This window comes from Zophobas morio, unplaced genomic scaffold (genome assembly GCF_036711695.1).
Source record: "Zophobas morio isolate AGI-343-1 ecotype UQ-CSIRO unplaced genomic scaffold, CSIRO_AGI_Zmor_V1 ptg000054l, whole genome shotgun sequence".
Lineage (NCBI taxonomy): Eukaryota > Metazoa > Arthropoda > Insecta > Coleoptera > Tenebrionidae > Zophobas > Zophobas morio.
This window is the reverse complement of record NW_026972159.1, coordinates 265,350-278,635: the sequence shown is the minus strand read 5'-3', so window position 1 is coordinate 278,635 and position 13,286 is coordinate 265,350. Positions and strand designations below refer to the sequence as shown.

Here is a 13,286-nt window from a genome sequence, read left to right as displayed (position 1 = left end):
ATTTTTACAACTCTTTTATGGACTTCGTTTCGCAATTTCCGAGTTAACAGGCTTAAAACTGACACGAAATTGATGACAAAAAAAACTAAAAATGGGTGGGTCATAACAACTCCTTACAAAGCAGCAAGGAATTCATGACTGCACAAGAACAAGCGAAACCGATGCACTAATCGTCGAGCTGCGTCCCAGCGGTTTTTTGCAGCCAAAGTTTGTCAGGGCTCGTACAATTCCTGCGAAACATTAAGCTTGCAGAAGGGTTGTATTAAGGGCAAAAAACCGACACAAAGGGCTTTCATTCGCTATTATCGGTTAAGAGCGCGATCTCCCGTCAAGGCGATCGTTTTAACCGTGCTTGAACCCCGACAAAAACAATAACCAAATATTTTTACCTATTCGGATGACATCCGGCAGCGTGTTGGAGAATTTCATCAGCAGAAGCACCAGAAGCAATTGCGTTAGCCACTCCATCATGAAAACATCTGCAACAAAGACACATAAATTTAACTTATCCATCAGACAGAAGATCAATCAAGGCCCTAGCGTCGAAAAACTTTAATAAAATCGCAAGACGGACGAGTCCTTCGTCTATTTTGTAATAAAGAGTGATACGGGATCGATATTTTAAAGATTGGAAAAGTGATTGAGCTATTCAGCGTGGATTATTAGAATCTTTTATCACGGACGTCGGGTTCCGACTTTGCTCTCGTAACTCATAGTTACGCAGTCATCTTCGAGAGTTTGCCCCAAATGAGGCGAGGTTACCTGGTCCTGGAGGTGGGAGATAAATCAGGAATTTTGGCCAATGTTTCGCGAACTTGTTGATCGCGGGATGATAAATTAGCGTTAGGTGGATGGGTAGGCAGAAATCATGAGGAGCAGATGCGAATAGCGGAATAAAATATCGCGGCATGTGGTGGAGTAATGCGGTTTTTTTTGTGTTTTGTCGGTGTAAAAGTTTTACTAGCAGGTAGTAAAGAATGCAGGAAAGTTTAAATTTAATGGTGTGTTGATCGGGGTCTTTGAGAGGGAAACTAAATTTCGAGTTTATAGCTTGCGAACTATTGTGGAAGGTGGATCAGGTTTCCGGTTATTTTATGGTTCTCTTATACTAATTTTAATGTTTTTTTATTATTATTGTTACATATATGTACTTGACTCCTAAACCGAGTGCTCTGAATTCTTGAAAACGTTTTAAGGTTATCATAAGGATGGTAGCAGATTAATCAAAATTTATGAGTTTATCCCAGTTTTTTCAAAAATTGTTCATTTTTGTTAAAGACTTTGCCAAAGACTGTATCACTAATTGTCCACTAATACCACTATTAAAGTCATTGGACGTATTTTGAATTAATGTGATTTCAATAAAGAGGTAATTATTTAAAGGAAATCTACCAACAGTTACCAGCACTTTCCAAAAATCATAAAATTTAATTTTACCAATTTTATATTTTTTTCTGAGAACCCCTATATTAAAATAAAAATATGTTTATAATGTTAAAGTATTCTAAATTACCATATTTATTAGTAGAAATTTTGGAAGAAATGAAGCCAAAAATAATTTACGAGCTCCAAAAACTCCTCCAAATAATTTTCGACGGTCCTTGAAAAAAATAAAAAAAATCATGAAATCTCATACTGAAAAATTGGGCTTTCGAAAAGCTTGCCTAAGGATCCACAAAAAAATGTGGAATTTAGATCTCGACAAGTTAATTCAAAAACATAACTTTCGAGCAGGATTTTTTCGACCAAAGGACGAAGGAGACTAAAGTCGAAGCAGTCAAAGAGGTGAAAGGAAGAAAGGATGAAGGAGATAAGGACGAGGTAGACAAAGGACTAAGGACGAATGAGACTGAGTAGACGAACGACGAAAGAGACGAAGATACAAAGGACGAAGTAGACGTAGAAGACAAAGAACAAAGAAGACGAAGGACGGAGGACGAAGTGGACAAAGGACGAAGGACTACAGACGAATGAGACAAAGGACAAAGGAGACGACCACGAAGAGACAAAAAACGAAGTAAACGGCAAAACGACAAAGAAAACGAAGACCGAAGGAGACGAAGACGGACGAAAGAAATTCCCATATTTAGTTTTAGTGAAAAGTAGAAGTTTTCGGAGAAATGTAAATGAAAACTCCTCCGGTTAATTTTCGACGGTCCTCGGAAAAAAGTCAAAAATTTCATGAAATCTCATTGAAAAATTTAGTTTTTGAAAAACTTGCCTAAAACTCCACCACAAAATCTGGAATTTATATCTCGACAAGTTAAATAAAAAAAGTAGCTTTTTGATGGTTTTTCATAAAGATTATGGAAGTATTCATTTTCAAAATAAAATTGTAAAATAATCCTGAAAGTTGTCATATGCTATTTTGGCGATTCTAGAAAAGTGGTAGAAATTTGCGGAGAGATGAAACCGAAAATAAATCCTACAGGTCGAAATATGTAAAAAATTATTTTAGATATTTTTCAACGGTGCTCGAAAAAAGTTAAAAATTCAATTTCTAAATGTTAAAGAGATATCAACCAACACTCGCTTAATGACTCACCCTGTATATACTGTCTTCAGATACATAACTCCACACCATCATCCACTCCGTAACAAGCGGAGTTTTTTCCGACTAAAGGACGAAGGAGACGAAGCATTGAGGAGATGAAGAATAAGGAGACGAAGGACGAAGAAGATGAAGACGAAGTAGAGAAAGGACTAAAGACAAATGAAACAGAAGAGACGCAGGACAAAAAAAACGAAGGAGACAAAGGACGAATTAGACGAAGAGAACAAAGGGCGAAGGAGCCAACTACGAAGGAGACGAAGGACGAAGTGGACAACGGACGAAGGACAGAGGACGAAAGGGACAAAGAACAAAGGAGACAAAGGACGAAGTAGACAAAGGAAACGAAGGACGAAGGAGATAAAGAAACGGAGGACGGAGGAGATAAAGGGCAAAAGAGACGAACGACGTAGGAGACGGAGGACGAAGGAAACGAAATACGAAGAGAACGTAAGACAAATGAGACGAAGGACGAAAAAGAAGAAAAATGAAGAAAACGAAGGACGAAGCAAACAAGAGACAAAGATGAAACAGAGAAAACGAAGAAGATCAAGACTAAGTAGACAAAGGACTAAGAACGAATGAGACATAGGAGACGAAGGAGATAAAGGACGAAGTAGATGAAGAAGACAAAGGGTGAAGGAGACAATCACGAAGGAGACGACGGACGAAGAACGAAGTGGACAAAAGACGAAGGACTATAGACCAAAGAGACAAAGGAAAAAGGACGACAGACAAAGAAGACAAAGGACGAAAAAGGCGACTACATAGGAAACGAAAGATGAAGGACGAAGTTCGAAGAAGAGGAAAAATGAAGGATACGATGGAAACAAAGGACGAAGGAGACGTAGGGCGAAATAAATAAAAAACCCAAGAGACGGAGAACGAAGGAGGACGAAGGAGACGAAGTACAAAGGAAACTAGACTAAAGATGAAGCGGACGAAGGTGCTGAAAAAAAGGGAGAGAACCAAGAAGATGAAGACGAAGTAGACAGAGGACTAAAGACGAATGAGACAGAGGAGACGAAGGACAAAAGAAACGAAGGAGACAAAAGACGAAGTAGACGAAGAAGACAAAGGGCGAAGGAGATAATCACAAAGGAGACGAAGGACGAAGAACAAAGTGGACATAGGACGAAGAACTACAGACGAAAGAGACAAAGCACAAATGACGACAGACAAAGAAGACAAAGGACCAAAAAAGCGACTACAAAGAAAATGATCGATGAAGGACGAAGTAGACAAAGGAAACGAGGAACGAAGGAGACGAAAGGCAAAGGAGACGAAGCATGTATAAGACGGAGGACGAAGAAGATGAAGGGCGAAGAAAAGGAAGGACATAGAAAACGGAGGAAGAAGGAGACGAAAGGCGAAGGAGAGCAAAAATAGAAGAGACGAAAGACGAAGGAAACGAAGTACGAAGGAGACGAATGACGAAGAACACGAAGAACGAAATACACGACAAAACGTCAAAAAAAAACGAATGCCAAAGGAGACGAAAATAGTAGTTTTCGAACAAATGAAGCCTAAAGTAAATTTCGGAGATCGACATCTGCAAAAACTCCTCCAAATAATTTTCGATGGTCCTCGGAAAAAATAAAAATTTGATAAAATTTCAGAAATTGAGCTTTTAAAAAACTTGGATAAATTTTATGGAGGTATTCAATCCCAAAATAAAATTGTTAGATAATTTTAAAAATTGTCAGATGCTATTTTGACGACTCCTGAAAAACAATAGAAATTTTCGACGGTGCTCGAAAAAAGTAAAAAATTAAACAAAATTTGATATTGAAAATTCATTCTGGAATATATTAATTCATTTTTAAGTTCATATTTTTAAAACACTCAAAAAAATTGCCATATTTCAAGTAGCAATTCCTGATAAGTAGTAGGTACGAACTTTCTTAGAAATGAAACCAAAAACAATTCTAGAGGTCGAAATCTGTAAAATCGGTTTAAATGATATTCGCCGGTGGTCGAAAAAACACAAAATTTTCATAGAATTTTATTTTTAAAAATTGAGCTTTCTGAAAACTTAGAACATATATTTCGACAAAATAATTTAAAAAACATAGTGTGCTGACGGTCTCAGATAATTTTAGAGGTATTCGTTTTCAAAGTCAAAATTTTAAAAAATTCCAAAAATCGCCAGATTTAATTTTGGCGATTCCTGAAAAATACATAGTACAAATTTTCGAAGAATTGGAGCCGAAAGTAAATTTTGGAACTTGACATCTGTAAAAATTTCTTTTAGATCATTTTCGACGATGCTCGAAAAAAGTCAAAAATTTGAAGAAATCTCGTATTAAAAAATAGGGCTTTTGAAAAAGTGGCCAAAAATCCACCAAAAGTTCGGGAATTTAGATCTCGACAAATTAAGCAAATAAACATAGTATTCAATTTCAGAATAAAATTTCTAAATAATTCTAAAAATTGTCATATGCAATTTTGGCGATTCTGGAAAAATGGTAGAAATTTTCGAAGAAATGAAATCTGTACAAAATTCATTTAGATTATTTCCAAAGATGTTCAAAAAAGTAAAAAATCGCCTAAAAATCCACCAAGAATTCTGGAATATAGATCTCAACGAGATAATTCGAAAAACGTAGCGCATTAATAATCCTGGGCTAAGATTTTCGAGGTTTAGTTTTTGAGTTCATATTTTTAAAACATTCAAAAAATTGCCACAATTTCATTTCGCAATTCCTGAAAAGTAGTACGAACTATCTAGAAATGAAACAAAAATAAATTCTAGAGGTCGAAATCTAAAATCTTTTTAGTCAACATTCGACGGTATTAGAAAAAACACAAAATTTTCATAAAAGTTTATTTTGAAAATTTAGCTTCCAGAAAAGTTGCCCAAAAATTCGCCAAAATTTGTGGAACGTAGAGTTTGACAAGATAATTCGAAAAACATAGCGTGTTGACGGTCTCGGATGAAGATCTTTTAGGTATTCGTTTTTAAAAACGAATTTAAAAAAAATAAATAAAAATTGCCATATTTAATTTTGACAATTCCTGAAAAATAGTAGAAATTTTCAATGAACTGGAATCGAAAGTAAATTTTGAAGTTTGACATCTGTAAAAATTTCTTAGACAATTTTCGACGGTGCTTGAAAAACGTCAAAAATGCTATAAAATTTCATCTTGAAAAATTGACTAAAAATCCACCAAAAATTTTGGAACAAAGATCTCAAAGAGATTGTTCGAAAAACATAGCGCATTAATGATCCCGGGATAAAATTTTCAAGGTTTTAGTTTTTAAGTACATATTTTTAAAACATTAAAAAAATTGCCATATTTCATTTAGCAATTCCATAAAATTAGTACAAACTTTCTAGAAATAAAACCAAAAATAAATTCTAGAGGTCGAAATCTAAACTCTTTTTAGACAACATTCGGCGGTATTAGAAAAAACACAAAATTTTCATAAAAGTTTATTTTGAAAATTGAGCTTCAAGAAAAGTTGCCCAAAAATTCGCCAATATTTATGGAACGTAGAGTTTGACAAGAAAATTCGAAAAACATATCGTGTTGACGGTATCGAATGAAGATCTTTGAGTTATTCGTTTTCAAAGACGAATTTAAAAAAAAAATAAAAATTGCCATATTTAATTTTGACAATTCCTGAAAAATATTTAGTAGAAATTTTCAAAGAACTGGAATCGAAAGTAAATTTTGGAGTTTAACATCTTTAAAAATTCCTTCTAGATAATTTTCGACGGTGCTTGAAAAAGTAAAAAATTTAATGAAATCTCATGTTGAAAAATTGGGCTTTTGAAAAAGTAGCCTAAAAATCCACCAAAAATTCTGGAATCTCGACCAACTAATTCAAAAAGCATTGCTTGATAATCCCGGACAACGATTATGTTTTCGTAGTAAAATTTTTAAATATTTCGAAAAATTAGCAAATGCTGTTTTGGCGATTTTGGATAAATGGTATGAATTTTCGAAGAAATGAAACTGAACTTGCGAGTTGAAATCTGTAAAAAATCCTTTTAGATAATTTTCGTCGGTTCTCGAAAGAAGTCAAAAAATTTTTTTTGCAAAATTTTGAGATGACGGCATCAACTTTTTGTGGTGATAAACAGATATACAAATAAATAAAATATTTTCTCGGGCTCAAGAAGCAGATAAAGAGCCAACCCACACTTTTTAGTACTTGTTGTCACCTTAATAATTATTTTCCCGGAACATATTTTATGAAATTCCTGTAATCCGCCGCCGCCACCTGTACTTCTCCGACCCGCCCCAGCCCACCGCCTCCGAACAAAACTCGGAAAGCCAACCATCGGAACTCCCGTTCCGCCTAAATATTTTATAGCATCTCCGAAATGTAAAGCATCCCGGGCCGTTGACAGGCTCGCAGCCGCCTTTCTACACTTATTGAACTGTCTGGAATTGTTTCCGAGCTAACGACCATTAGCCCCACTCGCCGTCAGTGACGGATGTCTGCGTAAAATACGTCTTAAAAACACTTCTGGATGAAATATCGCGCCCCGGCCGTCACGCCTCCTCCACTTATTCGAAAACACTTTGACGCCGACAATTTGTCCACTTTTTCTGATTTCGAGTCTTTCGTATGCAAACCCCCGACGCGCTCGCATTGTTGGACGAAACGGCAAAGAACAGCTCGCAATTGCCGCAGCTACATGTACCCATTTGATAAAAACCCTTTGGGATTCAAACAGCGGACAGCCAGAGATGAAAGAATTCGGAATAATGAGATGATGTAGTATGTATGAGGAGAGCTTAGGGTCTACGATGTATAAGAGAGGATCTTATCCCAAGCACGCGCATAAACAAAGCTTGTTAGGCGGCCTAAATTTTTGATATCTGTCGTTCGCCAGGGAAGGACCCCTCATTAGGATCTAGGAAGATTTCACCTTCCGAGCGGGGCTAAAAATAACATTTTGTAGTGGCTAATTTCACGCTTTGTGGTGTACAAGTGTTGAAACAACAATAAAACCGGTTAAATTAATTCCGGCTGCTAATCCTCTCGGAAAGGTGATGACGTCACGACATAAAAATGAACTCAGTTCGTAAATTAGCAATTAAACTGCTGCGACTGAAGTAGGGGTCACAGACGGAGATAAGAAACGCTTCGAGTGGTCGTAATGGGGGTTGGAGAATTTCTAAATAGCTACAAGTTTGAATTTTCTTTGGCACTGAAGCGTGAAAAAAGCGGCTAAATGCCGCCGCCGAACCACAATTTCTAACCTCTGCTGCTTTTCAGTTATTTTCATAAAAAGCTTTTCTAGCACGTCGCGCGAACTTTTCTTTTTAATGCCCCGCAGAATCACCTTTGCAGACGTTAAAATTGCGAAATGAAACGTTGAGTTGGACGAGACAACAAAATTGCTGAATAGAAATTCCAGGCTCGCACTGAACCGAGATGTCGGGGCAAGAATGAAATTTGAAGGAGATTGAGACGTAGTCAATTAGCGATTTGGGGGCTTGATCCGGCACTGGCGAGACGCGAATTCGGATGGCTGCTAAATTTTCAAAATATGAGCTAACACAAGTAAAAATACTTCATATTTTGTGAATCATATTACTTAATATTGGTGGAAAATATTCCCGTTGAATTGAAATCTAATTGTAGATGTCACGGTTACGTGAATTAAGTTAAAAAATTATTATTTTTATCACTCCTAGCGATCTGTTTTGATGTTTGCTGATCGTCTTCAGATATGGTGGAAATGAATTTTTTTTCTGGCGCTTTTGTCATTTCTACACGATTTACATAATTTTCTTCGGAAAAACTACCTGTCTGCAGCCAAAATTTCCCAGGATCACGAATATGTTTTTTTTTTCGCGCATTTCTTAAATAAGGCAAAAATAATTCACCTCCACCATTTTTAGACAAAATTAGATAGTTGCTCAAATTTTCCGAATATAGCATGTATCTGAACCAAAATTGCCTTAGGATCACCAATCTGTTCTTAATTCTGTTATACGTCGTCAAATAATACAGAAATAAACTTTTGTTCTAGTGGCTCCAAAATTTTTACACAAAATTTAACAGTTGCTCATTTGACCAACTATTAAATTTTGTGACTTTTGCTAAGAGTTTTCTTCGGAAAAGTACTACCTGTCTGAACCGAAAATTTCTAAGGAGTATGAACCTATTCTTATTTTTCCTGTGTTTCGTCAAATAAGGTAGAAATAAATTTTTTTATCCAGTGCCTCCTCCATTTTTTACACAAGACTTGAAAGTTTGCTCAAATTACCTGAATAAAGAAATTATCAGAACAAAAATTTTTCCAGGATCATGAAGCTGTGCTTATTTTTCCTTTATTTCGTCAATTAAGTCAAAGATAAATTTTTAATCTGGCGCCTCCACCATTTTTACACAAAATTTGAAAGTTGGTAAAATAATCCGGATGACGCAAGTGCCTGAACTGAAATTTTCTCAGGATCACGAATCTGTCCTCATTTTTCCTTCATTTCGTCAAATAAGGTAAAAATAAATTTTTATTCCAACGCCTCTACAATTTTTACACAAAATTTAACAGTTGCTCATTTGACCAACTATAAAATTTTGTGACTTTTGCTAAGAGTTTTCTTCGGAAAAGTACTACCTATCAGAACCGAAAATTTCTAAGGAGTATGAACCCATTCTTATTTTTCCTGTGTTTCGTCAAATAAGGTAGAAATAGTTTTTTTATCCAGCGCCTCCTCCATTTTTTACACAAGACTTGAAAGTTTGCTCAAATTATCTGAATAAAGAAGGTATTCGAACAAAAATTTTCTCAGGATCATGAAGCAGTGATCATTTTTCCTTTATTTCGTCAAATAAGGTAGAAATAGTTTTTTTATCCAGCGCCTCCTCCATTTTTTACACAAGACTTGAAAGTTTGCTCAAATTACCTGAATAAAGAAGATATGCGAACAAAAATTTTCTCAGGATCATGAACTTGTGCTCATTTTTCCTTTGTTTCGTCAAATAAGGCAAAAATACATTTTTATTCCAACGCCTCCACAATTTTTACACAAAATTTAACAGTTGCTCATTTGACCAACTATTAAATTTTGTGACTTTTGCTAAAAGTTTTCTTCGGAAAAGTATTACCTGTCTGAACCGAAAATTTCTAGGGAATATGAACCTATTCTTATTTTTCCTGTGTTTCGTCAAATAAGGTAGAAATATTTTTTTTTATCCAGCGCCTCCTACATTTTTTACACAAGACTTGAAAGTTTGCTCAAATTACCTGAACAAAGAAGGTATATACCCGAACAAAAATTTTCTCAGGATCATGAACCCGTGCTCATTTTTTCTTTATTTCGTCAAATAAGTCAAAAATAAATTTTTAATCTGGCGCCTCCACCTTTTATACACAAAATTTGAAAGTTGCTCAAAAAATCCGGATGACGCAAGTGCTTGAACTGAAATTTTCTCAGGATCACGAATCTGTCCTCATTTTTCCTTCATTTCGTCAAATAAGGTAAAAATAAATTTTTATTCCAACGCCTCCACAATTTTTACACAAAATTTAACAGTTGCTCATTTGACCAACTATTAAATTTTGTGACTTTTGCTAAGAGTTTTCTTCAGAAAAGTACTACCTGTCTGAACCGAAAATTTCAAAGGAGTGTGTACCTATTCTTATTTTTCCTGTGTTTCGTCAAATGAGGTAGAAATAGTTTTTTTTATCCAGCACCTCCACTATTTTTTACACAAATTTTGAAAGTTTACTCAAATAATCTAGATAAAGAAGGTACCAGAACAGAATTTTTCTCAGGATCACGAATCTGTCCTCAGTTTTCTTTTACTTCGTCAAATAAGGTAAACATATTTTTTTAATCCAGCGCCTCTACTATTTTTTTCACAAAATTTGAAAGTTGATCATTTGAGTGATCCAGATAAAGCAAATGTCTGAACTGAAATTTTCTCAGGATCACGAATTTGTCCTGAAGTCGGGTCAGATGAGATCAAATCAAGCTTGGTCAGGTCAAATCACATCTAAATCAGTTCTAACCAGGTCTCGATCAGGTGAGACTAAATCAAGTTAAATCAAACGTTGAACCAAGCCAGATCAAGCCAGGATTGTCTGATTCACATTTAACCAAGTAAAATCAGGTCAGGTAAAAACAGACCAAGTCAGATCAAATCCGGTCAAATCAGATCAGATAAAGTGAGGTCAAATCAGGTCAGGCCAAATCATGCTACTTATCTACAAAAATAATTTTCAGGTCAGGTCAGATCAATTTTTCGATTTTTCGATTTTTCGTTTCGATTTTTTGATGTTCCAATTTTTCGACTTTCCGATTTCCCAATGTGTCAACATTTCAATTTTGGGATTTTTCAATTTCTCGATTGTTCAGTTCTTCAATTTTTCTGTTTTTCAATGTTACTATTTCTCGATTTTTTGATTTCTCGACTTCTCGATTTTAGATTTTTCGATTTTTCAGTTTTTCGATTTTATGTCATTTCAATTTCTCGATTGATCGGTTTTTCGATTCTTCGACTTTTCGGATTTACGATTTTTAGGTGTTGTAGGGATTTATTAATTTCGCAAACTTTTATTTAGTTATTAATTTTTCCATTTTTCAATTTTTTTAATTCTACGTTTTTGGATGTTTTCGATTTCCATGTCTTTTAATTTTTTCATATATCAATTTCCCGATTTGTCGATTTTTTCATTTTTCGATTTATCGATGTTTCAATTTTTCGATTTTCCGATTTTTAGATGTTCCAATTTTTCAACTTTTCAGTTTCCTAATTTGTCGACATTTCAATTTTTACAATTTTTCAATTTCTCGATTTTTCAGTGCTTTGATTTTTCTATTTCTCAATTTTTCGACCTTTCGATTTTAGATTTTTCGGTTTTTCTATTTTTCATTTTTTTTAAATTTTCGACTTTTTGATTTTTCGATTTTTCGATTTCTGGATTTATCAAATTTCGATGTTTCGATGTTTTAATTTTTATATTTTTCGAGTTTTTGCTTCACCATTTTTTTTTTTTATTTAAATGTTATCATTTTTCAATTTTTAATCTTTCGATTTTTAGATTTTGTGCCATTTTAATTTCTCGATGTTTCAATTTTTCGACTTTTCGACATTCGATTTCTGGATTTCTCGATATCGATGTTTCGATTTCTGGATGCTGCAATTTTTCGATATTTCCATTTTTCGATCCATCGGTTTTTCGACTTTACGATTTTTAGATATCAAATTTTTCAACTTTTCATTTTCCCAGCGCAATTTTTAGATTTTCGAATTCTCGATTTTAGATTTATCGGTTTTTCAATTTTCAATTTTTAAAATTTTTGATTTTTCAGTTTTACGATTTTTGGATATCGACATTTAGATGTTAGTTTTTTCGAGTTTTTGTTTTATCGATTTAGAGCCATTTCAACTTGTGAATGTTTCCATTTTTGAATTTCTCGACCTTTCGATGTTTCGATTTTTCAGTTGTTGTGAAATTTTGTGCTTATATTAGGAATATCATGTAGATGGTAAAAGGCTAACCAAAAATTTGTCTTGACACCCCCATCAACAGTGGAATGATGTAATCTACAAATTTAACAACACTAAGTATTATTTAAATTTTATCACTCCTCCAATTGTGGTTTATGGTTCCCTGCTGAATTTTTATCGTAGACATCAAGAAAAAGAAATCAAGATTGTATAACAATTTTTCAATTTATCGGGTTTTCATTTTTCCTGTATTTCTTCAAATAAAGAAGAAATAAATTTTTATTACAGGGCCGCCACAATTTCTTACACAAAATTCAACAGTTGCTCATTTAACCAACCAATAAATTTTGTGATTTTTCCAAAGACTATCCTTATTTTTCTTGTATTTCATCAAATAGGGCAGACAAAAATTTTTAATCTAGCGCCTCAATCAATTCTTACACAAAATTTGGAAGTTGCTCAAATGATACGGATTGAGCAAATGTCTGTCCTGGAATTTTCTCACGATTACAAATCTATCCTCATTTTTCGTGTATTTGTTCAAATAAGGCAGAAATAATTTTTCATTTCAGCGCCTCTACAATTTTTACACAAAAATTTAATATCTGCTCATTTGACCAATTATTAAATTTTATGATATTTCCGAAAACTTTTCTTCTGAAAAACCTACTGTCTGAACCGAAATTTTCTCAGGAACACGAACTTGGCCTCATTTTTCCTGTGTTTCGTCAAATAAGGCAGAAATAAATTTTTAATCCAGACCCTCCCCCATTTTTTACACAGAGGTTGAAAGCTTGCTCAAATTATCTATATAAAAAAGCTATCTGAACAGAACTTTTCTCAGGATCACGAATTTGTCCTCATTTTTCTTTTATTTTGTCAAATAAGGCAAAAATAAATTCTTAATCTCTCGCCTCCATCAATTCTTACACAAAATTTGAAAGTTGCTCTAATGATCCGGATTAAGCAAATGTCCGTCCTGGAATTTTCTCAGGATCACGAATCTATTCTCATTTTTCCAGTATTTCTTCAAATAAGGCAAAAATAACTTTTTATTTCAGCGCCTTCACAATCTTTACACAAAAATTTAATAGATGCTCATTTGACCAATTAAATTTTATGATTTTTCCGAAAACTTTTCTTCTGAAAAACCTACTGTCTGAATCGAAATTTTGTCAGGATTACGAATTTGTCCTCATTTTCTCTTATTTCGTCAAATAAAGCAAAAATAAATTCTTAATCTAGCGCCTCCTCTATTCTTACACAAATTTTGAAAATTGCTCAAATGATCTGTATGACGCAAATGTCTGT

At 34.2% G+C, this 13,286-nt stretch overlaps 2 protein-coding genes across 9 annotated transcripts in view; one reads left to right on the top strand and one right to left on the bottom strand.

Moving 5' to 3' along the window:
• The window catches only part of LOC135142764 (glutamate receptor ionotropic, kainate 2), a 105,237-nt gene that overhangs the window by 79,501 nt on the left and 12,450 nt on the right, over positions 1-13,286 (bottom strand). For all 8 annotated transcript variants that reach the window (XR_010282629.1, XR_010282630.1, XM_064074504.1 and 5 more), the window contains exon 2: positions 390-479. Coding sequence is in view for 6 of the 8 variants with exons in the window: in XM_064074504.1 (XP_063930574.1) it covers positions 390-471 (82 nt within the window). In the remaining 2 variants the exon portion in view is untranslated. The remainder of the gene's footprint in view (positions 1-389; positions 480-13,286) is intronic.
• On the top strand, positions 3,333-3,940 carry LOC135142775 (uncharacterized). Its single transcript, XM_064074521.1, has 2 exons — positions 3,333-3,398; positions 3,476-3,940. Exons 1-2 carry the CDS (start codon positions 3,333-3,335, stop codon positions 3,938-3,940), a joined length of 531 nt encoding a protein of 176 aa, XP_063930591.1.